The sequence below is a fragment of the Gobius niger genome (genome assembly GCF_951799975.1).
Source record: "Gobius niger genome assembly, chromosome: 19".
Lineage (NCBI taxonomy): Eukaryota > Metazoa > Chordata > Actinopteri > Gobiiformes > Gobiidae > Gobius > Gobius niger.
Genome location: NC_136870.1, coordinates 24,676,379 through 24,694,514, shown reverse-complemented (window position 1 = coordinate 24,694,514; position 18,136 = coordinate 24,676,379). Strand labels below are relative to the sequence as shown.

General features: G+C 38.3%; 1 protein-coding gene and 1 long non-coding RNA gene across 3 annotated transcripts in view; one reads left to right on the top strand and one right to left on the bottom strand.

Moving 5' to 3' along the window:
• LOC306978663 (cytohesin-1-like) overlaps positions 1-14,516 on the bottom strand; it is a 42,111-nt gene extending 27,595 nt beyond the window's left edge. Inside the window, exon 1 of one of the 2 annotated variants that reach the window (XM_079577319.1) lies at positions 14,390-14,516. In XM_079577319.1, the coding sequence (XP_079433445.1) occupies positions 14,390-14,462 (73 nt within the window). In that variant the 5' untranslated portion in view covers positions 14,463-14,516. Of the gene's footprint in view, positions 1-3,177; positions 3,313-14,389 lie in introns of those variants that run through there. The other variant, XM_079577320.1, reaches the window with a different exon arrangement.
• LOC306978672 overlaps positions 1-18,136 on the top strand; it is a 247,139-nt gene that overhangs the window by 94,738 nt on the left and 134,265 nt on the right. The window lies entirely within an intron of this gene.

The window sequence follows — 18,136 nt, the reverse complement described above, 5'->3', positions numbered from 1 at the left end:
TTTCAAAGTTAGCAGCCGTGTGAAGAACGCGCTGCACAAGATCCTTAATGCCCGTATTCATAAAACGGCCCCAAGGTCCGGCAAACTCAGAGAAAACAATACGATTTTGAGGAAGTGGGAGAACTCGGATGGGAATTTGGAGAGTCTGAAACGTGTCTCGTGATGATCTCAAATGACTAGTACAGGAAATGAAGATGCGAAAGTCAAATAACGAACATTAATTAATCAACCTCTCGGAGCGGCACATGAACTGTTCACCTCCTGCCTCCGGAGTTCGTTACGAGTCTCTGTGTAAATCTGCACGTGGCTCACAAATGTTTCATACAGTTATATAATGACAAAGAAACCATAACTTTAACGATCAAAGTCTCCCCTTAATCCTTATTTTTATTTCCAGGTTTAATTCTCGTTAGCCATAGACGAGCTCAGACTGGTCTCATTTGTCCAACACTCAAACAAAATGAATCTTACTGTAGTTAAAATGTCTAAAATCAATCCACATTTTTGTTGTTTTGACAGTTAAGATAGAGTTGGACATTTGACCTAGAATATAGACTGTGGTTTCAATACATTTTGTCTTTATCTTAGATTAATGGATTTGCCATATGGGGGGAGAAAATTGCACTCATCTCATAATTGCCATTTTTACTAGAGATCGATGTATTGGCCGGCCGATATAAGGGTACATTACAGTATCGGCCGATATTTCCAGAACCGAAGGTGATAGAGACTTACCATTAAAGCAATACCAAGTAACTTGTTTACCTTAATAAATCCTTTCCGTCACCCCTGTGGGGGTAATACAAGTGATAATGGGATGATTGGAGGGTCTTTCATCTCCCCCTGGTGTCTCTGGGCAGAAAACTACAATTGCAACTTGACTGCCACCGGACCGGAGCCACCAATACACACTAATGGAATCACGAAGAAGAAGCTAACAGGCTAACGGGCAAAGCTAACTGCGGGCTAACGCCACTTAACCTCTTACCACCCGCCAAAACCAAATGCATTCACTCCTCTTTGCCATTGTTGTCACTTTTTATTTCCCTTATGTGTTTTTGTCACTTTTTTATGGCACTTCTGTTACTTTTTCTTGTTACTTTTTTGACGCCTTTTTGTCACATTTTTTGCTGGATTATTGTCACTTTTTTGTTGCTGTTTTGTCACATTTTTTTGCTGCTCTTTTGTCACATTTTTTGCTGGATTATTGTCACTTTTTTGTTGGATTATTGTCACTTTTTTGTTGCTCTTTTGTCACGTTTTTGGCTAGATTTTTGTCTTTTTTTTGCTGGATTTTTGTCATTTTTGTCAATTTACATCCTCATTTTCTTCTCGTTTTTTGTCGCCATTTTGAAGAAGCTTTCAGGTGGGAGTTAAGAGGTTAAAACAGTATTTACAGCCAAGTTTGAGTGAAACTTGGCTTGTCTTTTCTGTCAGCGTAGTATTTACTTTCACGGACAATTAATAAGTAAAAAAAAAATCACCACATGCTACGACACCTGCAGTTGCACTTATGGCCTCTAGGGGCAAAAGTTGCTTAGTACAGCTCCCTCTGATGCTACTAAACATGAATGTACTGAACCATTTGACAGTTTAGTAGCATCATACAAGATTAGGTAAGTAAATGCTCACATTGTCACTGTACAATGACTAGGTTTGTCCCTGTTTCAGAGCGTGGTGTCCTGCACTGGTAAGCTCCTCCTCCTCCTCTTTCTCCAGTGGGTATCAGCCAATCAACATCCCCCAAAACCTTAGAAAAACCTACGTTGGTCGACCTATAATTTTTACTTCCTTATTTCAAGTAAGATTGCCTTGGAGTCTGAAATGTCTTCAAACAAGCAAAGTACTCTTGGTCGAATCAGGAAAAAGAGTCGTAATTACTGAAGCCACTCAATACAAGATTAATATTCTCAATTCAAGTCATTTTAACCGATGCTTGATATTTAGCTTTCGCAATGAAGTTCAGCCTCTGTCTTGTCCAACAACATCATAATACACAGCATTGCCAATCTTTTCACTTAAGCAAAGCCAATTCCAGTAATTGCATATTTCTCTTTGCATCACAGTTAAGTTTCCATAGTCTCCTTTGTCAAATAGTTTCATAATCTAGTTTCCTTTCACTTCACCTTTAAGTCACAAGTAAGCGACGCAAGAAAGAATGAAAAGTCCCTTTAAACTCTTAATCACTTGGTTCAGTCGCCGTATTTATAGAATACTGCGAGCGAGGACCAGAACAGTAAAGAAAGAACTCCCTTGTTGTGCTACATTTAGACCGTGGAAAACACTTGTTGCATGATGTGCAGTCCCCTGCCCTCGGAAACCAGCAGGATTACATAAAAATACATGTCAAGGTGAAATAACACTGCTACAAGAAATATGATCGCGCTAGGAGCTGGTTTTTCATGTCAGGTTACAGTTCTACAAACATGACGTAGAATTTTCCCAAGGTTTTACATGGAACCTGAAGAAAAATCTTGAATTGATATGAAAAAGGAGCAAAAATTATGACGCTATGCTGATGTTTTGCTTTTAAGTATCTTCATTTTGAGGGTTTTTTTGAGTACTTTTAAACTTTGTAGGGAAAAGTATTTTGTTTGCATGTGACTGATTCGACTAGCATTACATTTAGTATTTAGTAATCAAGATGTTGGTGTAAAAAACAGTTCAACATAGTAATTTTTAGAGGGGTTTTTTGTTATCAAGACTCAAAACAATACAATCTAGTCCAAAACAAGAAAATAATGGAACTAAATGAGTAAAACCATGACTAAAAATTAACTTTTACACCTTTTAAAGTCACTGTGGGTTTTTGTTTTAGATTGTGTAGCAAAAAAGGTGCAAATTTTTGTCAAATGGAAAACCTCAGTGCTTTTTCGATATGAATATTGCGTTAACTACGCTGCGATAACGGTCATTTCGCGATATATTGTGAGAGGTTTTTGTTAATATATGTTTTTTCTTAATATGTTGCCTCAATGACAGGAATTATTATGTTAAAAATTTCCACCAACATGCTAAACCCCGAAATAAATTTAAAATGTTTTATGAAAATGACGCGAATCTGCTGCGCGTTGATACATCAAAGGCTAGCTCATTAGCACCACCCGCTAACTTTTCCGTTCATTTACCAATTTTTTTAACACTTTAACCGCATTTGAATCTCTTTGTGAAACTTACCAACTCCGTCTTCGGACTTCAGCACCATGTTTAGCCTCCTGTTTCGGCTCGACTTTAGAAATAAAGCCGGTTCAGTGGAGAAAAAGTGGTTAAAAGTTGTAAAATAGTGCGATGTTTGGGGAGTTGAGGGATGACTTTCTGCCCGACTGGCATCTGTTTGTCAACGCACAGGCAGCCGGTGTGAGGGGGCGGGAGAAGCGGAGGGAAGAGCCAATCAGGGTGCGAGAAGGCGGGAGTGACAGAGAGCAGAGCGAATCAGGAAGCGGGATTCTACAAACAGGCACGCGTCTATTTACTGCAGCTACTACTACTTGAGTTGCAGCTACTGTAGACCGAGATAATGTTTCTTTTTTCTTTTTTTTATTGAACATTAATAATCAAACACGAATTCCCACTGAAACACGGATGATTAAAGACCTTTTTTTTTACCTTGTAGGATGGTCAAAATCCATGTTTTGGGGTGATGGGAACACATGCAAACTCGACACAATACTTAAATATCAAGCATTTGTTTAAATTACTTGAATTTAACTCATGAAGACTATTTTCCTGATCGGACCATGATTGCTTTTCTTGTTTGATGACATTTCAGATTGGTTCTAAGGCAATCTTGGTTGAAATAAGATCAGCGGGAGCAGCACAAGATGGATCCTCATGTGTCATGTGATTCAGCTTGCAGGAAACTGGCTCCACATCTGGAGACAGGTCCCCGAGCGCTGCACTGCAATTCTCTAAGGGGACAATAAAGTTCACCATAAAGGGACTATACAGAGTTTAAAAATGGTAAAATTGTGTATTTTCCTCCCCCTACATGTTCCAGCCATGTCCGAATGCATAGAATGAGCTCAGACCTGTTCACCACAACTGCCTCTAAAATCCTGCGCTGTGACTAAAAAGTCATGCACAAGCTTAATATAGAAGTTGCAGTTACACGTATGACCTGGGATGGCAGTAGTGAGCAGAAAATGGCCAACTTGCATCTAGCTCCTTTAACCTCAAGGGCCTATCTCAACGGAGAGAGTTGCGGACTGGTAGGCTCACAGAGATCTCAAAGAGTCGTATGGAGTCCAAGATCACCTTAGTGTACAATAGCTCTTGGAGACATTGCAGGGACGTCACTGAAAAAACTCACTGGTTGAGGACAACAAATAGTATTCACGACAGCTTGAGACTGCAAAGACTTCTCTGAGGAATCTCTGAGACCATGTGGAGACGTCTTCAACTCTCCATTCAGTCTTCGCTGAAATCGAACCTGCTTGTTTTCACCGAGACTACCTGGACACCCGCCTTATCTCCAGGGGATGTCTCTGAAACATCTCCTGACCAGCGGCCACTCGAGTCTCCAACTAGTCTCCAGGCCGGTGAGAGCCTTTAATTAGCAAGGTGGCGACCGGGGAAAAACATGGGGCCCGTTGTTGCATACTAACAAACACAGATCTTAGAGCGGGTCGTCTCATAATCCCGGCTCCTGCAGATTAACACTGTTGTTGTTTCCTTGGGCAAGACACTTCACTCGCCAGTGTGTGTATACATCAAGTATTTGTCATTGATATCGATCTGTCTCTGGCAGGTTACAATAGGGCTGTGCAATTAATCAAAATTCGATTACGATTTCGATTACTACATTAAACGATTACAAAATTAGCATAATCGCCAACAAAAACGATCATAATGTTTTTTTTTGTTTGTTTGTTTGTTTTTTTCAAATGTTTCTTTTTTTTCATCTTTTTTTTGTAAAGCAGACTTGCTTTTCAGGCCGCTGGGATTATTTTCCCTTTGCATTTCAAGCGCCATGGCTCCTGCTTTTTGCCTGACATAAAAACAAACAGCGCTGTGTGATGATGTCATCAGGCCGCGCCGCTCAGTTTACTTGCGCAGGTGTGAGGGCCGGCCAGCAGGGGGCAGGTGTGAAGCAGAGACCTTTCTTTAATCAAGGCGTACTTGAAATAATTATTTACTTTTATGACTGTTCAGAAAACAGATTAATAAATGATATTTTTTATTAATAATAAATAAATAAAAAAGAAATAATCGTGATTTCAATTATGACTAAAATAATCGTGATTAGTGTTTTTTCAATAATCGAGCAGCCCTAGGTTACAATAAAGTTTGTCAAAAACGTATTACTCCCTGCACAGTGGCTTGGCCTTTTAAAATGTTACTGTCCGACAATTAATGATTTCACTTATGCTTAAGCTGTGAAAATAGCAACGAAAACAATGATAGAAATGTGACAAAAAAGTCAGAAAAAATGTGACAAAAAATGTGACAAAAAATGTGACAAAAAATGAAAAAAAAAAATGAAAAAAAAAATGAAAAAAAAATTACAAAAATGTGACAAAAAATGAAGAAAAAATGTGACAAAATGTGACAAAAAATGTGACAAAAAATGTGACAAAAAAATTACTAAAATTTGACAAAAAAATTACAAAAATGTGACAAAAAATGAAAACAAAATGTGACAAAAAAAGGAAAAAAAATTGATAAAAAATTGAAGATAAAATGACAAAAATTTGACAAAAATTTGACGAAAAAAGGACAAAAAAATGACAAAAATGTGATAACAATAAATACAAAATTTGATAAAAAATTTAAAAAAAATTACAAAAATTTGACGAAAAAAATGAAAAAAAAAGTTACAAAAATGAGTTGAACACCCAACAAAAAAATGATGAAAAAAAAATCTGATGACGTGAGGAAAAAGATCCTCTCGGTTCAGGCGGGAGTTAAGAGGTTAAGTGTGTGGTTATCTTTATATTATGCATGTTTTCTCCCCTTAAATTCTCTCTCTCTGATTATCATGAATTACTATGTCCGAACAAGATCATAAAATCAGCAAAGCTTCTGTTCAGATCGCACACGGTAGAACAAAACCTATTTTACTGCAGCACAGAAAAACGGTTTCTCTTCGTGGTCCGCTCATTGTAAATGTAACAAGACCTCGCGCAGCCGTCCGTTGTAAAAATAACGTTTAATCCACAGCTGTTGTGGTTTATACAAATATTTAACCGCAGAAGTGTGAAGAACGAGGAAGTGATTTCAGCTCTAAAGTGGGGCAGGGAGTGGGCGAAGGACGCCAGAGGAAGGAAGTAGGAAAGGACGCGAGGAAACGAGGCTGCAGCTGTGGATTCAATCAGAGCCTTATTCGCGCTCAGACATAAACAGGAAGTGTTGGCGCAGACAAAGAGGGTCTGCCGGGCCGGGCCGAGGCTGCTGGGGCTTCGACAATGAGCAAAATGGCTTTACTGTATAGGTTCATGAAGAGGGGAACCACCACTGAGGGCAACATGAATACGTAATAGACTTTTTCAAACTTTCTTCATGCTCCAGCTGTTCTTTCATTGTGTCATTAAGACGATTAAGACCAAGTTTAAAAGTATTTTATGTTTTTGTTTTAAGCTTGTAGGGGTTAATGTCCTGACTAGAACCAGGAAATGCGACCATATTAGTCCAGTGCTCCGGTCTTGGCTTCCTGTCGCTCAGAGAATAGACTCTAAAGGGACTATACAGAGTTTAAAAATGTTAAAATTAAGTATTTTCCTCCCCCTACATGTCCCAGCCATGTCTGTAGAACAGGGGTAGGCAACGTCAGGTCCGGGGGCCAAATCCGGCCCTCCAGCACACAAACTTTGGCCCTCAGGGTGACTTTGAGAAACATTATTACACAAATCAGAACGTACTTCAACATTTTTGGGGTTAAATGGGAGAAATACTGTCAATGCACCCAATTAGGTCATGTTTTGCACAACTCCGGCATTTGTAGAAAGAGCACTGAAAAAATAGTAATAATTTTAAGGAAGTAGTGACAGACCTACTTGAATTAAGAGATTCAATCTAAAGTTTGAGTAGATTTGGTCTGGTCTTAGGTCAGATAAAACATCTTATCGCTAATGGAACAAGTCATTATTCTCTCTTGTATCATTTCAAGTGAAAAACAAATCTTTTTGAAAGTAAAAGTTCATTTGTCTGATTTTAAAGCGGGGTTTATGCTCGTACCATTAGCATTTGTATCTTAGATTAGTCCAAACAGACTCAAATTCAACAAAGAACTTTTATTCAAGCAATTTTAAGTCATTTATCTCATTTAAGATGGTCATTTTTCCAGTGTGATGCTTTACTTTGGCCTAAAACTGGCGGCTTCGGCCCTCGGTCTTTTTTGGAGCTATGTGACATGTGGGAGAGGCTGGTATGTGCTCCGTTTGCGTGACAGAGCGCACGGACAAAGACCAGACGGGGATATATTAACACGTCTAAGGTTAGGTAAGAACATATCTCAGTTTATAAAAACAGTGGCCTATTCCTTTAAAATGAAGACCCCTGCTGTAGAATGAGCCCAGACCTGTTCACCACAACTGCCTCTAAAATCCTGCACTGTCACTCAGAAAGGTGTTAATTCGGGTCAGAAGTGCCGTCATGCACGAGCTTAATATAGAAGCTGCAGTTACACATGAGGCCTGAGGTGGCAGTAGTGAGTATAAAATGACCAACTTGCACCAAGCCCCTTTAAAATAGCTCTGATGAGTGTTCGCGGTTTAGCCTTATGTAATACATTTTTTACTATATTGATGTTTTATGAATGGGTTTTATCTTATTGGGTTTTGTTGTAATTTTATGCACTGTAAAAAAAAAATCTGTAAATTTTACGGTAAAAAACTGGCAGCTGTGGTTGCCATTTTTTTTACTGTAAAAAAATACAGGATCCTTGTTATTCAATTTCATTTGTTTTTATTGGACCAGTACAGTCCAATGTAATGCAATGGACTCTCTCCACGCATTAACATGATTAAAACATCTGCACGCATTTCAGGGCTATAATGGCATGAATGAATGAATAAATATACTAATTAATAAATCAATGATGAAATTAAATACATACACATTGTACTTGCCATTTGAAACAAAGCATTCATACAACACACACACTGAGGGAGACAAAAGGGATAAACAGTTAGTTACAGGCCAGGATTGTGAAAGTGTGTGCTGTGAGTAAGTAAGAACGTATTTAAAGGAATAAGCCACCGTTTTTACGTACTGAGATATGTTCTCACCTTAGCTTTGACGAGTTCTTTAGGACCTGTCTGATCTTCACCCGTGCCTTCAGTCACGTAAACACAGCGCAGACGGCGTTAGCATTTAGCCTCTCCCTCTCTTCTCTATAGCTCCAAAACTGGTCAAGATAGAAGCTACCAAGCTCTTCCACATTTTATTTAATTTATTTTTATCATTATTTATTGAAAAAGGGACAGTGTACAGAACCATTAGTCTTTACAAGAGGAGATGGTTTGTACCAGATTTAGCTCAGCAGCTGTTTTCCATCCGCAGTCCCTGGACAGGTGTGAACATAAAGCATTACAATTACAATCTATAAATCCAATCTACAATAAAATCACTGTATAAAATACGTTCTATGCTTTTCCTAAAAGTGTACACACAAAGGAAACTAAATCTCTATAGTTTACAATACATTCATTAATGCTGACACGACTGATGATCTAAAATGTACATTTTCAAATTTCGAGTCAAACTATTAAAATCCACAGACAGTTTCAGACGGTCTGGAAGTTCGTTCCACTGTTTAATGGAGCGAAACGAGAAGGCACATTGTGCAAAGGCCGACGACCTTTTTGGTGTGACACAGTTTTTGTTTGCAGTGGATCGAGTAGCTCTTGTATTTTGCTCAGAACAAAGTCTGACAAAGTTCTTCGGTGGTGGTGGAGCTGCGTTATTGGTGATTTTGAATATAGTTCTTAGATTATTGTATAAAATTAGATTGTCAAAAGCAGTTTGTACTTACTCGATGATGAAGTGTTTTTTTATCGAGTGCCTTTAAAGCCTGATTATGCACTGATCTTAGTGCTTTGAGTGTGGTCTCCTTTGCCTGTGACCAGCTGGATAAACAGTAAGTAAAGTGAGGAACCATCATGGCGTTGAAATAAGTGAAAGCCGCCGCGACTGTCAGGCTGTTCCTCATTTGTTTTAGAGAGGAAATGTTATATTTAATTGTGTTGGTGACCTTTTTAATATGCTTTTTGAACGTCAGTGTTTGGTCTAAATAGAGCCCTAAGTATTTTGTTTCTGTTACATGTTTTAGTGCGTCTCCATTCACATAGATGTCAGGCATCTCTTTTGTATTATTTGTTTTGTGAAAATACACACCAACTGTTTTACTAGTGTTTAATGTCAGACATGAGGATTGGAGCCAATTTTGGATTTCTTCCAACGCTGAAGACAACTTTGAGGCCACTGTCTGCATATCCTTTCCATGTGTGAATATGACGGCATCATCTGCATACATAATTATATCCAGGTCTTTACACACATCAGGGAGGCCATTTACCCTTTTCCCTATTTAAATATGGTTACGTGAAGTGTTCCACTACAAAGTATAATCACACAAAATTAAATAATGTGGATGTGTGGAAGCTGGCCACAAGGGGTTGAAATGGGCAGGCAGACTTAACAAAGTTGAGTTCCCACCAGACATTTATTGCTCGTGCAAACAGAACTTCTGACACACAGATACAAAATGGCCCCCTAGTGACTACAGCAGTCAGCTTTTATACCTCCCCTAATGGGAAAGGACCTCCCACCGGTAGGTACCATTCCTAATTTCCCCCCTTCCACATGGTTCAGCCTGAGTTTTTTAAAATGGCCGACAAAGACCACACCCCTTCCTTTCTCACCAGGTGGTACAGGTAAATTTGAGTAAATGAATAAACAAAGTTGTAAATGGTTAATTATTAACTTAAACATGAATCTGAGGTTATTGTTGGCTGGTGGATATTGCAAACGAAACAAAAAATAACAAACACACACAATGGGACAAACCCACTTTGTCACAGTGGATTTTCTAAGCGGATAAAAGGGGGGACTATATTGTAAGGCGTAATAATACCAGGAGTAGTTTGAAATCTGCGCAGTAATCTTCACTTTACTGCGCGGATGCCAAAGTACTGTGTTTACGTGATTGAAGGCTCGGGTGAAGATCAGACAGGTCCTAAAGAACTCGTCAAAGCTCAGGTAAGAACATATCTCAGGATGTAAAAACGGTGGCCTGTTCCTTTAATCCAATTTTTATTTGCTTAGGCCAAATTATACACAGTTTTACATGTGGTCCAATATCGGGATCGACCTGGTCCAATAAAGGTCACCGTGTCCCCAAATTGGACCACTTTCAAAAAAAAGATTTTTGGATTTTACTGCAATAATACAATATTTGAAAAGCTCTTGTATGCATAGAGAACTTATTGTAACTCATGCACTGACACACAAAAACTTTTTGTCTCCGAGGGCCAAAATGAAAAAGTGTGAGCGTGAAACACGTATAACTGCAAATAATACTAGTTACTTTATTTTCTTTTTTTTGGTACATTTGCATTTAATTCTATGCATTCCATTGCATCTATTCAAATAACATGCTACAAAAGCCTAGTTTTATTAGAACAAAATAAATTATTGTAGCAATATAATGTAAAATGTAAACAACAACACCTGTACCTGCACTACCTACAGTGACTTTACCTCATTCATTTCTTTAAGTCAAAGAAAATGCCATTTTAGACCAATTTGAAAGTGTCAGTTCAGCACACATTCTTTTATAAGTCATATATGTCAATGACCTTTGCAAAAACATTTGGAAAAATGGCAAAGTTGATGCTACAACGCTCTATGACTGACAAATACCAAGACACCACAACAGTTTTTCCTTAACTTTGCGAAAGGAGTGAAACAGCGCCCCCAATTTGTCGCTGGTGGCCAAAATGTGTACTGCATCCATATTTGCCATGGAGAATGAATGGGAGAGAGTTAAAGGGACTGGAAGCAAGTTCGCCATTTTATACTCACTACTGCCACCTCAGGCCATATGTGTAACTGCACCTTATATATTAAGCTCGTGCATGACGGCAATTCGGGCCGAAGTGACACCTTTTTGACCGTACAGGATTTTAGAGGCAGTCGTGAACAGGTGAACAGGTCTGATCTCATTCTACACATTAGGACATGGCTGGAACATGTAGGGGGAGGAAAATACTTAATTTTAACATTTTTAAACTCCTTATAGTCCCTTTAATATTAACCAGATGCAGCGCAAAAGTAGGTCGCTGTCTGGCGGGCCTGCCCTAGGGGGTCCAATATAGGTACACCTCCCCCTATATATGAAATATGTATAGGACTTATTTGCTGTAAAGAAAAAAAATGAAATTGACTCCCTAATTCACCTTCTGTACGGCAACACGGCGGGTACAAATCTTCTTCTTTGTCGAGAGTTAGTGGCATTTGACATTAACATGAGCACAGCACCACCTGCTGCTCTGGAGTGTGCATTACTGCGCTTTGAAATGGACAAAACACACGGAGAAATTAACTTTTTACTTTGGAGCAGGGGCGGACTGGCCATATGTCCATTCTGGAAGAGCACAGAAGGGCCACTGGCTCTCGGGCCACTGGTCTGGCCTCTCAATTTTCTCTTTAACCTCTTACCCCCCGATTTAACCAAGCTTTCTGCAAATTTGAGAGCTTAAAAGAAAAGCATCAAAATAGCGACAAAACAAGGATGAAAACGGAACAAAAATGTGCGAGAAAAGCAACAAATAAATGAATGAAAAAGATAAAAACCCAACAACAACGCAATGAAAGACAAAAAATATGACAAAAACACAACAAAAAAGTGACAAAAACATGAGGTCTGTGCTTTTGGGTTTGTGTAAAGCCGAACTGGAGAAAATGCACTTTGTAAAGGTGAGGGGTAAAAATTTGGGCCTGGCTGGTCAGAGTCCAGGGCCGTATTTCAGTCCCAGTCCGCCCCTGCTTTGGAGCCTTTGTTGAAATGGAGAAGACAGTATTGTATTTTAAATGTTGCAAAGTAAAAGTAAGAAGTTCTCAACAATAAGTACTACTCAAGTAAAGTACAGATCCTCAAACACTTAAGTACACGCACAGTTGTACACATTCCTCCTCTCCGTCTGTCTCCAAACGTGAATCATACAATACAATATAAATGTCACACGAAACTGTCTCCGCAGCCAAACCAAGCCGAGCATCTCCAAGGAAACCGACCAGCTCCGCGTGACTTTGGGGATATATTTAGTCAGAGAAAAAAGGCAATTAAAGACGGAGGAAGAGTTTCATCGTCTCGAGCGAAAGAGGAGGCCAGCTAGTGGACGAAAACGGTACTACTCCATGTGAAGGATGAGAAGTGAACGCCACATTTAGACTGAGCTTTTTAGTACAATTCTATTCAAAACTATTTCTTTAATGCATTTTTTACATTGTTTAAACTTTTTTTTTTCTTATTTGTGCCCCAATTTTGTCCTTGTTTTCCCTTTTTTCCCCAAAAAATTCCAAATAAGATCAGTTTTGTAGGTCTTTGTCGAGAAGCTTTTAGATTTGGTAAGAGGTTAAGCTGAGTGAACAAGTATTTTGCACTTAAAGCAGTACTGAGTAACTCCTGCCCCTAGAGGCCATAAGCGCAACTGCAGGTGTCGTAGCATGTTGCATTTTTTTACTCATTAATTGTCCGTGAGAGTAAATACTACGCTGACAGAAACGACAAAGGGAGAGAGGGATATTGTTCATCTAATCACACAATGGAAATACATCACTGTTTTAAGTGACGCTAGCCAGCAGTTAGCTTTGCCCGTTAGCCTGTTAGCTTCTTCTTTGTGATTCCATTAGTGTGTATTGGTGACTCCAGTCCGGTGGCAGTCAAGTTGCAAGTGTGGTTTTCTGGCCAGAGACACCAGGGGGAGATGAAAGACCCTCCAATCATCCCATTAACACTTGTATTACCCCCACAGGGACTACGGAGAGGATTTATTAAGGGAAACAAGTTACTTAGTTCTGCTTTAACATAAAAAACAGCTCCACAACCACGCCTTGTGACAATTTACCCCACACTGTCATGGATGATTGTGTTGTGTTTGACGTTTAATAACTATTTAACATGATAGAGTAAAGAAAGCGAGGTCGACTTCAGGTCAAGAGTTCAAGCTTTCATTTAATGCAGCTCTGACTCTTATGGGATTTTGTGTTGATAAGCAGAGAACTCTAGAGTAAAAAGTGTGACAAATAGGCCCGGTCTCCCCTACATATATATATCATTTATAGTATTATATATTTACAGTATTTACAGATGTTTTTGTATTTTATATTCAGTTATTTACAATATTTAAAATACAGAACCTCCATGTTTATTCATGAATGTTTACTATAGTCTTTAACATTGTTGTTTTTATGTTTTTTTTTATGTGGAGAGACTCTTTCACATCTTTCTGAAGTTTATTAGTTTATATTTATTCCATAAACTGATTCCTGTCACTTTATTTGTTTGTTCCATCGCTTTAGAATTGAACCTGTTTTTTTTTTTTTTTTTTTTTTTTTTAAAGATGTCTGTTCCTTTCAGATTATAGTGACTTTCTTTTTTCTCAAACCTTTCTTGGATATTCATTTTTAACTTGGATATTCATTTTTAACCCCTTAACTCCCACCTGAACCGAGCACATTTTCTCCAGTTTGGCTTTACCCCAGTCCAAAAGCTTCTGGAAAAAAGCTGTGAAAATAGCAACAAAACTGGGATGAAAACAATGATGGAAATGTGACAAAAAAGTGATGAAAAAATTGATGAAAAAGTGGCAAAAATGTCACAAGAAATTGACAAAAAATGGACGAATAAATGTGACAAAAATGTGTCAAAAAATGACAAAAATGTAACAGAAAAATGACAAAAATCTGATAAAAAGTGATGAAAAAAAAGACAAAAAATGACAAAAATGTGAGAAAAAAATTACAAAAATCTGATAAAAATGTGACAAAAAATAACAAAAAAATGACAAAATTGACAAAAAAGACAAAAAAATTGACAAAAATGTGACAAAATGTGACAAAAAAATCAAAAAATTTGACCAAAAATTTGACAAAAAATGTGACAAAATATGACAAAAATGAGTTGAATACCCCACAAAAAAACGATGAAAAAAAAATCTGATGATGTGAGGAAAAAGATCCTCTCAGTTCAGGCGGGAGTTAAGAGGTTAACTTGCATCATAAAGTTTTTGATGGATCTCTTTATCTAATATTATATAGTTTCCAGAGCTGTATTGTATTGTATTGTATTGTATTGCTGAGATAATACAGCCTTGTAAATGGAAGTCTGGAGTGTTTTACATGAGCACCATCTGCTGAGTAAAAGGATATCACTGGCTGGCTGCCTTACCTCCGGCTGCTTTGACGGTCGGGCAGAGAAACGCCTGGAAGCTGGACACACACAGCTCACTGACGGTGCCCATGTCTCCATCGGGAAAAACGTGAAATCCCAAAACACACGGAGAGTCCAAACGTCCGTGGGTCGATGGTGTTCGCAGGTCTCTCTGCGGCTCAAAGCTCCGACAGACTGTGAGAGAAACAGGCTCCTCTCTCACGACCTGAACCCACTCCCCTCAAACCTACACAGAGATGCTGCAACAGTGAGACGGTTTCCAGGGGAGAGAGAGCCATGTGTCTGGTCGTCACTGTGGAGAACACGGTCCGGTCCGGTCTCGCCTTGTCCCACAGATATCCACGAATTCACCATGTGGGACAGAAGAAGAGTCTGAGCTTCAAAGTCCAGGAAGATCAAGTCCAGCGTCTGAAGTCCTTATGGGAGAGGAACATCTTAACCTTTAACCCCCACATCTTCTCCAGTTTCGGCTTCACCCAAATCTTCTGGAAAAAGTCAGAGAAAAAGCGATGAAAACAAGGATGAAAATGTGTCAAAAATATGGCAAAAAGCGACAAAAATGTGATGAAATAGTGACAAAAAAGTGACAAAAATTGGACAAAAAAAAGACAAAAATGTCCCAAAAAAAAAGACAAAAATGAGTCGAAATAGTGATAAAAAAGTGACAAAAATGAGATGAAAATGTGATGAAATAGTGACAAAAAAGCGACAAAAGTTGACAAAAAATGACAAAAATGTACCAAAAAAATGACAAAAATGAGACGAAATAGTGATAAAAAAGTGACAAAAATGAGACGAAATAGTGATAAAAAAGTGACAAAAAATTGACCAAAAAAAAGACAAAAATGTACAAAAAAATGACAAAAATGAGACAAAATAGTGACAAAAAAGTGACAAAAGTTTGACAAAAAAAAGACAAAAATGAGATGAAAGAGTGATAAAAAAGTGACAAAAAATTGACAAAAAAATAACAAAAATTTGACAAAAAATGTACAAAAAAGTGACAAAAATGTGATGAAAATGTAACAACAGTGTCAAAAACGTGCCAGGAAAGCAACAATAACCAAATAAAAAGTGACGAAAAAGCGACAAAGAGACAAAAACACAACAAAAAGCAATGAAAAAAAGAACGAAAACACGTCAAAAAACGCAAAGAGAAGAAAACACAACAAAAATGTTACAAAAACACGGCAACAACGTGACAAAATATAGCCGCAAGCGGCGATTATCGGCCCTCGCCGACCGCCTTGCCAAAAGCAAGGGGGCGCTTCGCGCCCGTTTGTCTCCCTCAATCTTAAATTATGGTTTTGCTTCTGCCTTGTTTCTGTGCACATTGAAGCATAATTCCGTTTGTTAAACAATATACATTTTACTTTGGGATGCGGCTGGGCTGCAAAAAAATCCATTTAGGTAATACAAGTACTTTGGATAACTTTTGATTCCTCACTTCTCTAGATCATTTTCATCAGGTTTTCCCAAAAGGAGATATAAAAAGGGCCGTGAAAAAATATTTCATGGGTGTGATTGACTTTTTTGATTGGAAAGACCAAATGGTATTTTGTGCCAAATTATTACATTTTTTTTTAACTAAAATGTTCACTATCCATATAATTACTATATAATTCATTTCACCAAATGAAAGTGTTTCGGATGGGGATTTAAACAACTGATTACAAAATTATCAAAATTGGGCATCATATGTGCGAACTGGAGCTTTTTTTTGTTTAGCAAATGATACATTTTTGTCTTTCCCAATCTAAGGCTTTAGGTGGAGTTAGAGCCGCGATGATATTTCAACACAATTAACATCTTAACCCCTGCCTTAACTGAGTGCATTTTCTCCAGTTCAGCTTTATCCAAATATACAGGTTTACAGCCTACAGGCCAGTGTAACACCTCATTTGAAAGACCTACAAAACTGATTTAAATTGAATTTTTTCTTCGCCTTGTTGTCGCCTTGTCATCACTTTTAGAACATTTCTTAAATCTTTAATTGCATTTTTGTCACTTCTCTGATGCTCTTTTGGGGCATTTTTGTTGCTTATTGTGACAATTTTTTGTCACCTTTTGTGTTTTCTGTTACTCTTTTTTTCAAGAAGCTTTTAGATTAGGGTAATGCTAAACTGGAGATAATGTGCTTGGTTCACGTGTTGGTTAAGAGACTAGTTGCCTCTTATACTTTACTATATATATTGGCCAATGTTTGCAGACTGTGTGTGACATGTTCAGAATAAAAAGAAAACGTACCTAAAATGGGACTTATCCATTGTATGCAGGAAGCCCCCTGCCCACCAACTTAAAACATGCACAATTGGCGAAGTCCTCACAAAAGTTTTACAAAAATAAATCCTAAATTTCACATATTCTTGTATCAGATACTGTGAGTAGAAGTCAAGCTTTACACTCAGTTTGTAAAATTTCTTGGGCCAGGACTCCCCTGAAAAAGAGATTCTTAATCTCAGTGGGACTATCCTGGTTAAATAAAGGTCAATACAAAATACAAATACTTCTGTATTTTTTGCTTATTACCTTTCCACTCTTATTAGTTTGATATTGTTGGCACTTTCGCCACCTTTGCATACATTTGTAGTTAATTTAAGAGAACATTATTTTTTATATGCCTACATTATTTGACAATGACAACCTGTTTTAAATAATGTAGCCAAATGAGTTAGTAAAACAAACTAAAAAAATCATTACTGATTAAAACATAGTGCTACTGGCGTCCAAAGAAGCCTATGGGTAAAAGCTTTCTCACTAGATGAGCCTACTTCTGTGGATTTTAAAATCAAAGACAGGATCAAAAAAAAAAAAAAAAAGGTAGCCACAATAGCATGCTAAATTGCGCTAATGTTATGTTAGCGGTCTCTTTGATACATCAGAGAGAGCCGTCACAGTCATGGCCGAGATTGAAAGTAAACACGATTCTGATTGGCCGGGGAGATGTTGTTGTCTCAAATGGACGCAGCTGATTGGCTGTGTCTCCTGGTATACAACGAGTCGGCGACGTTCAGTCGTCGCAGACCTTCTTTTCAGATCGAGCTGCTCCTTTGTCACTCCTTGGTTTTCTCCACCTGTGGATTTGCCTTTGAGCCGCGACTTTTCATCGATCATCGGATCATTTGGATTACTGGTTTATCGTTCGTTCGTCTGGTTTTGTCTTCCAAACCCCCTGGGCTTTTCTGCTGCTCCGTGCGAGGCTAGTGAACTGCCCTTCCTTTTGTTGAGTTTTCTTTGGACCGCCGCCGTCTTCACTTCGTGAAGGTAAGCACTGATTTACACGTAAAGCTGCTTGTCTTTTGCACATGTGTGATTTCATCGAACCTTTTGGGTTTGTAAAATGTGTTTATGCTAATGTGTGCTAATGTGCGCTAGTCTCGTCGTGTTCGCCATGGTCCTGCGCTGACTCTTGTTTTCATCTCCTTTAGTCTCGCGCAATTGGGGTTGGGCTGATATTAGTCTGAATTACTGTGGTCTGTGTCCGGTCATGTCCTCAGACCTAACCCAGTGGATTTAAACCTGTTTAGTTTTGGCGATGATGTGGTGCTTTTTCCAGTTGGTTGTGTATTGCTGGTCGGTGGCTAAAATATAGATTTAGTTTTTACTTTCTAGTGGAAGATGACCATTACATACTGAGATATGTTCTTACCTTAGCTTATACAAGTTAATGCTACCTGTCTGGTCTTTGTGCGTGCCCTCAGTCACGCAAATGTTGCTAGCATTTAGCCGCTCTCAGCAAAGATA